We start from the raw sequence: 15,600 nt of genomic DNA, 5'->3' as shown, positions 1-15,600 counted from the left end.
AGTGCATTGGCGTTAGGCGCAGTGCAGCAGAGCTGAGTGGCATACAGTGCAGTGGCATACAGTGCAGCGGCACAGAGCAGAGTGGTGTAGAGAGCAGTGGCATAGAATACAGTGGTGCAGAGTAGAATGGAATGGCATAGAGTGCTGCGATGCAAGTAAAATAGAGTGGCATAGAGTTCAGTGGTGTAGAGTGAATTGGTGCAGAGTAGATTGGCATAGAATGCACTGGCTTTAAGTAAAGCGGCGTAGAGTGCATTGCAGTAGAGTTCAGTGGGATAGAGTGCAGTGTTACAGAGTAAGCTGGCATAGAGCGGAGTGGCGCGGAGTGATGTAGAGTGGAGTAGCGAAGATTGCAGTGGTGCACAGTAGAGTAGCGTGGGGTAGATTGCATTGGCATAGAGAAGAGTGGGGTAGTGTAGAGTAGAGAGGCTTAGAGTGGTGCAGAGAAGAGTGCAATGATGCAGTGTGGAGTGGAGCAGTGTAGTGTGGAGTGGCGCAGAGTAGAGTGCAGAGGCATGGCGTGAAGCGGTGTAGAGTGGAGTGGGGTAACGTGGAGTATGCATGGTATTGTAGCGTACTGCCATCACAGAAAACACATCTTGAATGGAAATTACGATTACATCTGCACTCCCATACAGGTTTACTGATAAAAGTATACAGCACACAAACGGTAGTGGGGAACTTTCATCACCCAATTGATTTGATTGTCAGTGCAGTTTATTTACAAACATTTACATTTTATTGTGTGCTAGAAAGAAAAATAACATCTGTACAGCCTTCCTCAAGCAGACCCCACTAGCCAGCAAGATTGTTACATAAATCCTCTCATTTTGAAGTCAGAGAAAGAAAAATAAACACATACGGCCACATGCATCAAAGTGCCCATTTGCGATTTCTTAATTGCGAAAATTAAGAAATCGCAATTAAGAAATCGCAAATTGGTATGCATTAAAAATTCGCATTTTATTTAGCGATTTCTTAATTTTCCTTAATTGCGATGAACAAATTGCGAATCGCAATTAAGGAAAACCCTTCCCATTGATTCCTTTGGGCTAAGAGGCCCATAGGAATCAATGGGAAGGCATTTACAATTTGCGATTTTCAATTTGCGAATCGTGCAGGGGGGGTCCAAAGAACCCCTCCCTGCACCCCTGAAATTAAACTCAAGTGCAATTTACACACACACATGTCCCAAGGACATGTGTGTTTGTAACATGCAACTTTCAAAAATGCATTTTTGTGCATGTTTGAAGGTTTTCGGTAAATTAGCATGAGGTTCAACCTCGTGCTAATTTACCATTTCCAAATTGACAATTCGCAAATTTTAAATTATCATGCATTGCATTTAAGAAATCTGAAATTGCGATTTCTTAAATGCAATCGCAATTTTAGAAATCGCAACATGGTTGCGATTCCTAAAATTGCGAAATGCATGATGCATTCCAAATTAGTCAATTGCATTCGCAAACGGCCGAAAATTGCGATTCGCACCGTTTGCGAATGCAATTGACTTTGATGCATGTGGGCAATAAGCTCCCTGAAAGGCACAGCCTGTTATTTGGCCTCTGTCTCTGAAGATAAAGCAAATGTGGCACGATAACAGCAAGATTTAAAAGCCTGTTTACAGAAAGCGAGTTAGTGAAAGAATACAGTAAACAGGGTTTGGGGAACAGGAGTGACGAACTTGAGTTGACAGCCTAAAGCAAATAAAGCCAACAAATAGCCAGGAAATGTGGGTTACAAACTACAAAGCCAGCCGTAAACAAAGGGAGAAATGCATTCCTAGGTCAACTTTTTGAATGTCCCCAAGACGTCTTTATCAAACCAGGCTACGACCTACAAAGGATCATTCAAGATCAACATTTAAAGAAATGATTACAGTGTATAAAGAGCACTGAAATGTGATACAGTTTTGTATGTTGCATGGCTGTGATCACAGTGGACATGCATGCTGGTGTAGAGCAAGCTTAATAATATATCTTCTTTTTTTGCAGTTGACCAGTCAGGATAAAACCCCTACCGTCATTCTCCGGGCACTACAGAAGCACAACCTAGATTCCTGTGCTCCAGAGGAATTCCAGCTCATACAGCTCCTGGATGAAAACCGAGGTGAGAGTCAACCCTCACTGGCAGTGGGAGGACAGGCTAGCAAGAGACAACCTTGCCTGGCATGATAGTAAGAGGGCAGAACAGCAAGAAAGAGCCCGGGCTGGCAGGATTGATAGTGACCGACATGAAAGGGAATGCCAAGTCTGAAATGGCAGTGAGAGAGCAGCATGATGTGATAGTGCGAGACAACCCATCTTAGGCTGCCAGTCTAGTCTGGCAGAGAAGAAAACGTTACTCTGTTCGCCACAATGGGTATCTTCATTAATTTCATAAACATTGACTATGTCCTGTAATATCAGTTTCTGGGACATCACCTTTTACGAGAAGATAGTGAGTCGTCACCAACAAGATGACATTAGATGATTGTGCTCCCACAATTAGGTCTATTCACAATGGCAAAATACACCAGTGCATAGACTTCACGTTGGGATATTCATAGCACAAATCCAGAGGTTGGGCCCTTTTGATCAAGTGGCCATACTCCTTCCTGTACGACTTTCTCCCATTCTATTCAATTTTTCAAATTTGTCTGCAAGTGTAAGCAATCAAAAATAAGAATTATCTTTAACTCTTGGCAGCCCTTGCCAATGGTGGTATCCATACTTGTTTCTCCTATTGGACAAACCACACAAGTGATTGTAGTGCAGATGGGATCTTTCACATAGAATGGTCACCAAAATCCTCCATAGCAGAGTATATTTGGCAGTCGTTTGAGCTCACTCCTGACTCAGAATTTTTTTTTTTTAGTTGAGCATCTGGCAACACGTTCTTTAAGTACAAAGGGTTGTGCATGTGTTGTCGTGGGAAGCAGAGCGAATCAAGGACCTTGAAAGAAAGACAGTCCTACCTTTTTCTTTATTCACTACATTTGGCTTTTCTCCATAAAAATTCACCTGCTATCTATTATAGCCTTGTAGAAAACATCCCTCACCAACATAGTTCTTCATTCCAAAGACCAAAGATTTTTTGGAGGATTTTTAAATATGTTTCCTCCCTGGTGAGAAGACCACTTTCCAAATGGAAATGAAATAGTATTCTTATAAAACTGAGGTGTCTCCTTTTTGAACAAATGCATACATCAAACCTTAACACTCGCCTTACAAGGTAGCTTTCCCAGTGGCCATTACATTGGCCAGAAGGATGTGCGTGATACAAGCCTTGTGTTTCCATAAGCCATGCATTGCTGTATTTGTACTGTTGTTTTCCTAACTTCTCCTCAAAGGAAGAGGGGTCTCTACAGACACTTACGGTGACTAGAAAAATTAGATATCACCTTCACAATACTAAGCACATTAGCAACTAAATGCAACAATGTGTAACCTTTATGAACAGGCTAGTGTACCTCTCAACAGTCAATAGCCAGGTGGATACTGGTTTTCTTCATTATATAGTATCAAGGGTTCAAAAGACCTCTACTAGGTAGAAATAGAGACGTTTCAGTAAAAACAAGGTACTACTATCTAACTCTGGCAATTGCAGGCTGGGCACTTAGAAATCAGTATACACATGTGCCAATTTCAAAGATTGGATTATGGTTGCAGAACCGATGTGTGTGTCCTAATCTTTTCTGCTGACTCATTTAAATAATCAATCTTTTTTATTCCTCTGCTCTATTCTACTGAATGATGCAAGGGAAAACCCTGTCATTCTATTTACTGTTTATGAACATGAATAAATGAATGGATAATTGAGAAGGAAAAGGTTCTTGTTTTTCATCATGGCACCTTCATTAGATTGAAAAACCATTCTGGCGGTCCGGTGAAGTCAGAAGAATGGACAGAACGTTTAGGATCAAGAACCTATCTCTATATCTGGCCCTTGAAAATATACCGACTTGGACAGCTTGTTTGTCTTAATGTCATAATATGTAACTTTCCGTTCTTTAGGCTAATTTCCCTTCTGCCTATATTTACTGTGCATTATCCTGGGAGAATCAAAACGGCTTTCCGTTTTAATTGCTTACTTAACCTTAGATTTAATTCAAAGTGTATTTTGAAAAAAGCAAAAAACTAAAAATATAGAATTTTGATAGTTATTTGTTTAAAAGTAGGCAGAGCTATGTAATGTTTCTGAATATCAATGAAGACCCAGCAAAAAGGAGAACTCAGCTTGACATGCTCATGAAAACGTAGGGCTGGTATGTGAGAACAGCCTGGTAAGTTAGTGATAAGTCACCCTGACTTGCACTGACAGGATGGCAGTGCGATCCCCGCCTCGTCTGGCATAGACAGTCAAGTCTGGTATGGCCGTGAGAGCCCAACATTGCCTTGCAGTGAGAGGCCAGTCTTGAATGCTAGTGAGAGAACTGCCTGCCACAGAAATTAGAGGCAATTCTGCATTCATGAGTGGGCAGTGAGGTGTGACATTAAAGTTCAGCTTGCTTGCAAGACAGTGAAAGCTTAGCCCGGCAAGGTGAAAATAACTTCTTTGACTACAGGTTCAGGCACTTTGGCTCATGCAGTGCGCCAGACATCTTTCAAAAACCTATGAGCCAATCCTGAATCAATATAAAGTTGCCAAATAGAGGACATATTGATACACTCAAAGATCTTAAAGGAACGTCAACAACATTCTCCTACCACCCTGTCTCAACTGCAACAAGATCATGTGCCGTACAAGCCAGAAAAATGCAATTTAAAAAGGAAGTCATTGAGTCTTTCCCCTAAAGGAATTTGAGTGGATCCAAAGAAAATCTCCATTCTGGACTAGCCTTCACCGACCTTTAAAGTTAAAGAAACACAGTGCTTTCTGGGCTTGGTTAATTTGTATCATCCATTCATGAATGGATTTGCTCTTGAAGCTAGCCAACTAACTCAATCCTTAAAAAGGCCAACTTGATAAACATATTTAATTGAAGCACAGAGGCAGAAACGACTTTTTGAGATTTTTACTGAATGAAAGCACCTGTTAATGGAAAAACATGAACCTTTTTAAGTGAGAACCAACCAAAGAAATATAAAGTATGTTCAGATCATGCAGTGTCGCAACAGTTGTCAAGCTCACTGTGCTTTTTTCTTTTCGCAATTTGACTTTTAGATCATCTATAGTCTTGGTTCACAAAATCGTCTTGGGTTGGTTCACTCTTTTCTCCAAGAGTGAAAAATGGCTAAATTCAGTGAGCACCAAGAAACTTAGAAGACATTCAGTTCAAGACACCTTTAGTTAATTGGCAGACTTTTAATTCCCAGCAACAGGCATTGTTTATTCAAACTAAAGAATTAGAAGAGTCACTGAAAAATGTGCCATGACACAATGATTTCTCGTCACAGATGAGTGAGGCCCACTTGTGATTTGTTTTGTAGCTCTTTTTAGTGGCCAACAGTACAACACTATGTGGAATTGTATATTTGTACATCTCCAGTCTGTGCTCGAACCATTTGGATATTTACAACCTTTTCAAGTAGGTCCTCATCCTTGCAATACCATACATACTGACTTTGTGTTGATCTGCCTTCTTTTGATAGTTACAAAGTAAGTATGATTACTGTAGTCAATTATTCCAAGGTGGCACATTTCACTCCATTGAAGTCCTTACCTTTTGCTCCAGCTACGGTGAAGCGATTTGTTACAGATATTTCCTGCTACATATCATTATTTTTGGTAGGGGTTTGCAGTTTATTTCCAGTTTCATGAGAAATCTATGTTCTACTCTAAAGATTCATCAGTGGCTTTCTTCTGAGTTTCGTCCTCAAACCAACGGACACATTGAAAGAGTAAACCAATGTTTAGAGCAAAACGTGTAATGTATCTCTGATGCTGCACAATCCTGAATGTATACAATTGAGAGAATTTGCATATGATAATGCCTTTTCTTCTGCAACCAAAATAACACCCTTCTATTGCCATCAGGAATATTATCCTTGTATGGGTCCTTCTCCACCTCTAATAGATCTGTTAGTTCCAGCTGCCTTTAATTTTCTCAAACGTTTACATGAACGTAGATGAATTATTGCCAAGACTCTATTAGTTTCTAGGTAGTCCATAAAGAATGCAGCTGATGCTCATTCAAACTGGAGACAAAATATAATTAACTTCAAGTAGTCTGCTATACTGGCAACTACCGATCAATATATGGCCATGTTTCTTTTGGCCTTTACCACAAGCAAATTTATAATCCTGTAGTGTTAGACTATAACTGCTAGTGTCCAGGAAACATCATCCAATTTTCCTGGTCCTCAATCAAAACATTATCTGATAGATCAATGTCAACTGTTATCTCCCCCGCCAGTTCATTTTTTTTCCTAAACATATTGTATTGGCATTTTCATAGCATAACTGCACAGCAACAGTGGTATCGGGTACGTCATAATCCTCCAACAATATATATACAATTCTGGTATACATAGTAGAAATACTTCTCCCACAGTAGTTGCACTCTTTCTAAGAAAGGACCAACGATCTGGTCACCCTGCCAAAACAACCCTCCCCTTCTCCAAATTCACCCCCCCTCCCCCCCCCGCCCATCCCTCCCAACTCAGGTTGGCATGAGTAATGACTAACTAAATGAAAGTAAACACAAGATGAGAGTGCAGATCAAGAGTCCTTCCAGGTAACTGCACGGTCCAACTGTTCTATTGACCCCTTGTTGTGGGCTTGGCGCCCTCAGAGGGTAACACAACGACAATCGCCCTGTCTGCATGAAGATCCTAGGAAGCCGTGTGCCATCTCATCAAGAGTATTACACTTTTGGTGACAGTGGCGCAGCTGTATCTTCACCCTCACTCAGTATCGAGTCCCCATTCGTGGTACTATCCCCATCGGAAGCTCTGCCAGAAGACCCTCCCCTGCCATGCTCTAGCTACTTCTATGGATACCTGACACCTTTTAGCCTCTCTAAGGAGAGTAATGCTCTCATACTCCCCCCATCAAGTTAATTCCCTGGTCCACCCATTGACTGTGGGACTCAACTCTGCCTTCCATTTAAGGGTAATCTGCCGCTTAGCTAGGATAAGGCCCAAGTACAGGAAATATGATGTTACCTTGTGTTTAGCCAGGCACAAGAATAGCCCCAGGATACACACCAGTGGCGACAAGGAGATGCCACGGTCTGTGCCATCGCTAAGAATGTCAACCACCAGTATTCTGTGAGCTGGGCAGTTCCAAATAATATGCATCAACCCTGCCCCGAGAGCTCCGCACCTTGGACACATAGCCTGAACTGTCAGGAAGAACCTAATAATTCACTCCAGTGTGAAGTACGTTCTAGGTAAAATATAGATGATCAATGTAAATCTTGCATTTCTGGATACCTTTGGCTTATGCTCCAGAACCTTCACCCACGCCTCCTCTTCAATGGGTGTCTCCATACCAGTCTCCCTCTCAAAGTAGCCAGAGGGGCCTCCATGTCAGTCCACAAGGCCCGATAAAAGCTCGAGACAAGCTTATCTGCTTCTTAGTAACTGCAAAGAAAATGGCAGCCCAGATGAGTCATAGGTTCCATCAGTTCACCTGGCCAACGGCGCCTTAGTGCTGCCGCCAGAGGTCCATATAGGAAGAAGTGACCCGGCGCTATATCAAAATCGGCCTGTAATTCTGGATAAGACATCCATACTCCCAGCCTTGTATACATTGCCCAAGCATACTATATCGCGCTCCGCCCATGTGGCCAGGTTACTTGGGTGATGCAGTAGGAGAAGCGTGGACAGCCCCTGCAGAGGTATATCTGGCGAATATGGGCTCCGCACTTTAGTTTTGTGCAACCAGCGAGTCCAACAATACTGAGTCACCACCATACGTCACCCGGTGATGCCTTTAACCATCTGGGCTCCAGTAGTAACTGAGCAAGCCACCACCATGGGGAGCCTACAGTGACATTCCAGGCCGCCTCTTTGTTCCCCATGCAGATCCATTGCACCACCCATGGGTTTCTGGGTTGCTAAATAGTATGGCTCATTATCTTGGGCCACTAGCCCCCCTTCCATCACCAGGCGCTGCAGGTTAGTAAGCGCCACCCTACGCCTACCTTTTTCCTCCTCCAGTTCATGCCAATGATCAGAATAGGAGATTTTGCAGATCTGTGAGACCTGCAATTTTCTAAAGAAGATACAGTTTTTCGGTCACTGGAAACCAGATCTACTAAGTGAAAGTTCTTGAATTCCGGCAAATGAGGTCCATGCTTCAATCATGATACGCCCTTTCTACTGCACCTTTCCAGATAAACTTGAAGCATCAGAGAGGGTTATTCTGTAAAACATTGCTCAGACCTACTCTTACTGGTGACATTTCCCACAGTTTTTTCTGCATTCGTAGTGCACTGTGGCCTTGCCTCAGTGGCCTTCCTCTAGGACGTGTCTGTGGCTCCATTTCACCAGAAGTCTCAGAGGGTGGCCTGGGCTTTTCCTCTGGGGCGCTCATGAGTGGCTGGGCCTCAGCACAAAAGATCATAAAGGGATGATAACCTCTTAATTATAGATAGGATCTGGTCTGCACCTTGTTCCAGGATCTTCTAAGTTCCACTCCACAAGCACTCAGGCTCACCTGGCTCAAGGGAAGTTTTGGTGCTTTACAGATGGCAACATCTAATTCCCCTTTGATGCTTTGTAAGAGTCTGAGAATCAGAGTATATGGTGTCACAGAAAAGTGAGAGCATATTTTCGTCTGGATTGTGGTCCCTTGTTTCCGTTTTATCCACTGTTTTGCACCTGCCTTGGTCATTGGATCCTCCAGTTTTCTCTTATGAAGTTTAAGCCCTTGTTTCCTTTGATACTATCCTTCAACTTATGTTTTCTATCTCCTGGAGGTTTTTTTCTGCCATCAAACTTTTTCTTTCATTGGTGAATCTTCTCTACAGGCACATGTCCTTGGTAAGTACCATTATTGTAATAGGGCTTCATGACTAACAGAAGGCATCGCCCAGTTTTTGAAAAGCCCTGCAAGATCTATGATCCACATCGACGCTTCCCATAACAGTCTCTGTTCCTGTAGTCTGAATCTTTTCCAGTGAAGGTTTTCACATGGAAATCAGTCTCAAAGTTATCGATGATGCACGCCAGCAAAACTTTGGCTGAGAAATTGGGCCGAAAATGGCTGGGTCTGAAGTTTCCCAGTTGAGTTTTTCAAGCAGGAAGTGACCTCTGCAGTTTTTAAGTTAAGGGACAAAATACCAGATTGGAGAAATCTATTTAGCAAATGGCAGAAAGTGGGGCATTGGATATGCCTGCTCTTTTATTTTTTAAGTTGGACAGGGTTCATGCAAGCAGATGGTGCTTTATACGAGGTCATGGTTTCTTGAAACAAAAATAGATGCAGAATGCTACGAAGTGAAAACAGGAATTTAACAATTAGTAGAAGATTGCAAACAGATAGTAGGAATATTATTAGTGATGGGGCATTCTGCGGGTGAGCCTAACCTGGCAATGGGTGGCCAACTGTTCAACACAGAGTTAACCCACCATGGCATGTCATGGAGGTCAGTCCCACATGACAGTGAGAACAGCTTGCAAGACAATCAGAGTCCAGCCTGGCATGCCAATTAGAGCCTGATTTTGCATGCAATGTGTCCAGCCTGGCAGGGTAGTGACGCCCAGTCTCAAAGAATGGCGCTGGGTGTGAGCCTTGCAAGTCTAAATACCCATTCTTCCACCATCGACCTCCCAAGGTCAGTACTTAATGGTGCCCCAGTTAGACCTATACAATCTTTCTGATCGCTCGTCAAGTCACTGGAGATGCTGATTTGTGAACGGACTGGCATATAAAATGTATGCATTGTAGTATGCATGGCTGTAGGTATACTGAGTTTATGCATCTATATTTCTGTATATGAACTCATGTTTGCATATATGATTTCATGTTTGTGTGTTTGCACATATATGTATTTATGCATTATATGAACACGTACCTACTAATCTTGTCTTCACTCCTTCCGTAGAGTTCGTCATCCCAGAGAAGGCCAATGTCTACTACGCTATGAGCACATCTGTAAACTTTGACTTCATCCTGAGAAGAAAGACAATTAGTGGGCCACTCGCACGCCCATCGTCGCTTGTACCTCTGTCACGGGTACCCACCTCCCCATCGACCCCTGTATCTCCATCAAGGATACCCAGCTCCCCGTCGACGCTGGCACCCCCGCCACGGACGCCTGTCTCTCCGTCAGCACTGCTACCCCTGCCCCGGACTGTAAACCCTCCATCTGCACTGCTCCTCTTGGATGGGCACTCCCTGCAGCGGTTACTCTGACATCCAAACCTAGCCAAACAACCTGCCCCCAAGAACAATGGGGGACTTGGGTGTCGGGTCAAAATGCTGCGTGGGGCACTGCTGAAAGGAACTGCATCCCTCGTGGTCAAAGACCTGCACAGCGAATGCTTATATATCCAGCGGCAGTATCTGCATCCAAGCACCTGGGGACAGAGCCAAATACGCTATGGACCAGACTATGAGAAGGAAAGATGAACTGTGACTCCTCGTACCCCTGCGACAGCTGCCCAGTCAGCAAGGATCTGGCTAACAGTTGGCTTTGTTGCCTGACTTTCAGAACTAGAGATGAATCTACTTAAAAAAAAGGACTGTCATATGGATCCATTGACATAAATAGGGTCTCCTACTTGTCTTTTCTTTGTGTCAGAACAATAACGGTTGGTCAAACCGGGGAAGTCTCAAAATACTCTGAGATCTGTGAATCGGAAAAGGGCATTTATAGAATTTAAGAACCTGAATAGCAACACCGCAGAAACACACATCATTCAAGGTTGATGCCCCTTTTACTTTAAGGGCACCAGGGCGAGAGCCTTCCGACATGACATCAATACCTTGTTTCAGACAGCAGTGCTTACAGAACGCATATGAGACTGCCCAAGTGTCTGCCCTGCAGGTCTCAGCCCTTGTTTATGACAATAAGAAACCATCTCCACAGTATCAAGGGCTCTCGGATCTGGCTGCCCAGCTTTCACAATCCATGGGAGTTTGGCGCAATTATGGAGTTACGTCAAAGACTGTGTCTTGGAAGTTTAAAAATCTGTGTTTAGTGTGTCCCAAGTCCTGTTCACACCCTGACTCCGCACCTCTTACACCTTCGGTGCACCTCAGGTCTTTGTTTTACACCTGCACTTACATTTCACTGGCTTTTTTAAACCTAGCTGAAACGTTTTGGTCATTTTTAGATGCTTGCACTTTAATGTTTCACCTGATGGTGGGCAGGGCTCCGCCGCAGAAAGGTATGGCATTCTTTGCTGGAGTCACTGGCACAAAAGGCCAGTCCTCAAAACGCAGAGTCTGGGCAGTGCAGCTATGAAGCTGGACACCTACGGCAATGCTCCTGATGTCACCCTTCCCCTCCAGCCTCTTGGAGAAGCTGTGGTAGAATCCATCAACAAAAGACGTCTCTTTCTGAAACCTGCAAGGACGCCACTTGGGCAACCCCCGATGTTTTTTCGAACCCTCCTCTCTGGGGGCAGTTCCGAGAACAGATGTTCAGTCCGCCCTCAATAATTGGATCCCATATGATTCATTCAAAAGTGGTAGAGGGAAGTTATTTATATGTACTGAATCTGACTCTTGATATGCCTTCCATTTCAAGCTGAGATTCTGAGCACGCTACAAGAGGGCGTGAAGTGTCCACTAATTACAAAAGGAAGGCGACAAAGGACTGCCGAAGTTACTACTGTGGTACATTGCCTTACTTCTACAAACCAGTAGTGTACGCAGCACCCTGTACAGAACTATGTCTGACAGCACCCTGTTCATCGCTAGGACTGACAATAGAAAGGGAGACAGCACACTGTAATGGGCCAGAATGGGCAAGATCTTTTGAAACAACAATCCAGACATCAAAAGGAAAGTTAACAACCTGTGCAGCACTAAAGTGGACAGCATACTCTTCTCAGTACCGTGACTGATAGTAGCGAAGAAGGAAACACCCTGCACAGCAGCACCACAGAGGAAGCAGTGCTCGCTGCTGCTATAGAACTGACAGGTAGCTAAACAACACTATTACTCCTACAAGCACCATGCTCAAGGAGGGAAGCAATTCCTACATAGCACTAATACTGACAGCAACCAGCACCACATCAGGGATAACTGTATCCTGTGCATCACTGGGACAGCCACCCTGCACACCATGTCTGACAACAGCAAGGAAAGGAGCATCTTGCACAGCACTAGCATTGTCAGCATATTGCACAGAATAATGACTGGCAGTGTCCTGCACAGCACTACGCCAGGTGTAACAGGGGAGGCATCACACTACACAGCAGCAGCATACGAAGCACTAACTACAAGGACCAAGAGGGAAGCACCTTATCCTTGAAGACTGCACTCCGCACAATTCTACGACAGATTGTAATCTGGAGAACACTACACCCTGCACATTAAGGGTCAGATGTACGACCGTTTTTAGCAGTCACAAACGGAAAATCGTGCCATTTGCAAGCTCTAAAAAGGGTTGTAACTTGCAGCCTATACAAACCCTATTTTGCAAGTCGGTAACCTATTACAGACTCGCAAAATAGGTTTTGCGAGTCGCTATTTGTAAGGGGTGGGCCAAGGGCGTCCCTTCCTAATAGCGAGTCACAAGGGGATGTACAAATGTTTTGTGACTGCAAATGCGGTCGCAAACAATTGCAGTTACCACCAATTTCAAATTGGTGGTAAGCCAGTCGCATTCGGGAAGGGGTCCCCTTTGTGTTTGGCAGTGAAAATATTTTTTGGGAGCAGGCAGTGGTCCCGTGGACCACTGCATGCCCTTAAAAAATTAAAAGAATACTTTTAATTTTTTCTTTTAAAAGCATCCTGTTTTCCTTTAAGGAAAACAGGCTGCATTTGAAAAACTAAAAGTTGCTTTATTTATAAAGCACTGTGGTGTATAAGAAACAAGGGACACCCTACTCACAAGGAACCAGGGTACATACTATATAAACAGAGACAATGGCTCCTGTGGACAAATGTAATTACTAGTCAATAGCAATCATAGGCTCAATGGCAATAAAAAAGAGGGTAGGTGGATGATGAAGAGAGATATTACCCTATAAACTGCAGGATGTTTATGAATTCAAATGTTTATATATACAGTTTCAATATCTAATCACAATTAAGTGCATAGCGTCCCCAGCGAACATGAAACATACATATTTTGTGAAATTTTGTGAGATACATAAATGGTTTCTATACATACAAAGTTGACCAAGACATAAATAACAAATGGTCACAGCCTTCTGGTGCAATGACTGAGGCTGATATATGGTTCACTTTGAAACTGTCCTATTTCAAAGTAAACCATATAGCAGACTCAGTTATTACACCAGAAGGCTGTGTCAATTTGTTATGTATGGCTTAGTCAACTTTGTATATATAGAAACCATTTTTGTATGTCACACAATTTCACAAAATATGTAGGTTTCATGTTCACTGGGGACACTATGCACTTAATTGTGATTTTATATTGAAACTGTATATATAAACATTTGAATTCATAAACATCCTGCAATTTATAGTGTAATATCTCTCTTCAACATCCACCTACCCTCTTTCTTATTGCCATTGAGCCTATGATAGCTATTTTCTAGAAATTACATTTGTCTACAGGAGCCATTGTCTCTGTTTATATATGATTTATAAAGCAAACACAGAGATGGTGGCCTGCTGTACCCAGGAAGCCACCATCCCTGTGATGATAGCCCATTCCCAATGGGTCGCAAATTGCCACATGACTCATGGATATTGATGAGGCAGGTCATTTGCAACCACATTGGGAATCGCTAAATGTGTCTGAGACACATTAGTACTTTCCGTTTTGAGGGTTGCAAATTACAAGTTACAAAAGATTTCGCAATTTGCGTCCCCCAAAACGGAATGGTCATACACCTGGCCCTTGGAGTAGAGGCAGCAACCAGTAAAGAGGCCATCACTCTACACAGCATTAGGAATGACAGCACACTATTCAGCATTAGGACTGAAAGCAACAAACATAATTTTAGGAGATGGCATCTACCCAACTATTATACTGACAGCACAAATGACCAGCACAGTGGGTGCAGCACTCTCATAGCAAAAATACTTGTAGTAGGAAGGACCAGTAGGTCAAGCACCTCTTGCACAGTACCATATTGGAAAGAAGCAGGTGGCAGTACCCTTACAACACTAAACTGACAGCAATATATACTACTACATGGAATGCAGCACACACAGCTGCACTATGGCTGACAGGTCCACCCTATTCATTGTTAAGACTGAAAGCAACTTGAACAGCACCAGGACCAAGACAGCACTACATATTAATGTCAGCAGCAAGTGACACAGCACTAGGAATTTCCCTGCCCTTTCCCCCACCGTTTACCGCCAAAGGTACCCACAGCCCTAGGGCCAGGAGAGCAGACAGCGGAACCCGGATTGTGGTCTCCGTGAATGAAGCTTCAGTGATCGGCCACTAATTCACAAACATGATCATGGAGGCAACTATCAGGGTACAAGGCAGTTATTGCCTTGGGCTGATGGGGCATCAATAGCAGTCAGAGTGATTGAGACTGTACAACAAATGACGGAGGTACCACCTGAAGTTCAGACTGAAAACACAAAGAAGCACTACTCAAGAATTATTTTTCAGATCGAGCTGCCTCTAATCAAGACCTTCAGAACTCTACCCAACACCCCAGCCGTGTCCTCTAAACCCTGACCCGGTTCGCCAGATGAGGTCTTCGGGTTGAACACAACTCTTCAGGTGTAGGTGACCTTCAGACTTTGTCAATGTACTCCACCTGAGACCCCATTAAAATCTGTAGTGAGGTGAGGATGGTGTCCTCCTGCTTGTGTTAGGCCCTCAAGTGTAGGTCACCATCATGTTTCAGGACTGTTAACTAGTCAGCTACTTCCATTCTTATGTTAAATGTTGAACTCTGAACAATAACATTATGGTTGACATTATGTGCGTGCCACCAGTTCTGGGTAGAGTGTGTGTTGTGCTCCTGTATTTTCACACACACACACCCACAGCATATGGACCCTCACAACTCCCATCCCTCATGGAGGATTGGTACAGGAGACACCACATCCTCCCGCTTCCAGAGCAACGTGAACCTGAATGTGGTAGAGTGCACAAGGCAAACATTCCTTTCAATTGCCCATGTGGACTGCCAACCAATCATTCTTGGCAGAAGCAATGAAATACTTCATTAAAAAACTGATCACGTAACCATGCTCTGCTGTCATTTATGAGTGTACTGTAAATGCCCGTCCTTTCTGGACGGTTCTTAACGTGCTCTTGTCTTGTTGTACATGTTATTTGCGTTGGGTGGGATGGTTTGAAAGTCATCGTAGGGTCTCCAGAGCACAATACCCTCTTAATTTACCAACAGTCTACCTAGAAGTAAGACCGAGTGCCAGATTTTTCCACAATTGATTAACTGGTTGATCTGGACCACTTGAACTACTTTGTATCGAGGTACTTTACCCATTTAAAAGGGCTGATGGAAAACGTTTGGGCTTTCGTAAAGCGCTGCACTGAGCATCCTTCTGAAAAGAGGCTGAAAGCTACCTGCACCAGGGCTACTAGTAAAAGGG

General features: G+C 43.5%; 1 protein-coding gene across 5 annotated transcripts in view; it reads left to right on the top strand.

Annotated features, from left to right (window-relative positions):
• Positions 1-15,232, top strand: part of RGL3 (ral guanine nucleotide dissociation stimulator like 3) — a 357,925-nt gene extending 342,693 nt beyond the window's left edge. For all 5 annotated transcript variants that reach the window (XM_078684184.1, XM_078684186.1, XM_078684183.1 and 2 more), the window contains exons 17-18: positions 1,995-2,109; positions 9,977-15,232. In XM_078684184.1, the coding sequence (XP_078540310.1) occupies positions 1,995-2,109; positions 9,977-10,287 (426 nt within the window). In that variant the 3' untranslated portion in view covers positions 10,288-15,232. The remainder of the gene's footprint in view (positions 1-1,994; positions 2,110-9,976) is intronic.
• The last annotated feature ends 368 nt before the right edge of the window (positions 15,233-15,600 follow it).

The sequence above is a fragment of the Lissotriton helveticus genome, chromosome 1_1, assembly GCF_964261635.1.
Source record: "Lissotriton helveticus chromosome 1_1, aLisHel1.1, whole genome shotgun sequence".
Lineage (NCBI taxonomy): Eukaryota > Metazoa > Chordata > Amphibia > Caudata > Salamandridae > Lissotriton > Lissotriton helveticus.
The sequence above is the reverse complement of the archived record's forward strand: the minus strand, read 5'-3'. Positions and strand labels throughout refer to the sequence as shown.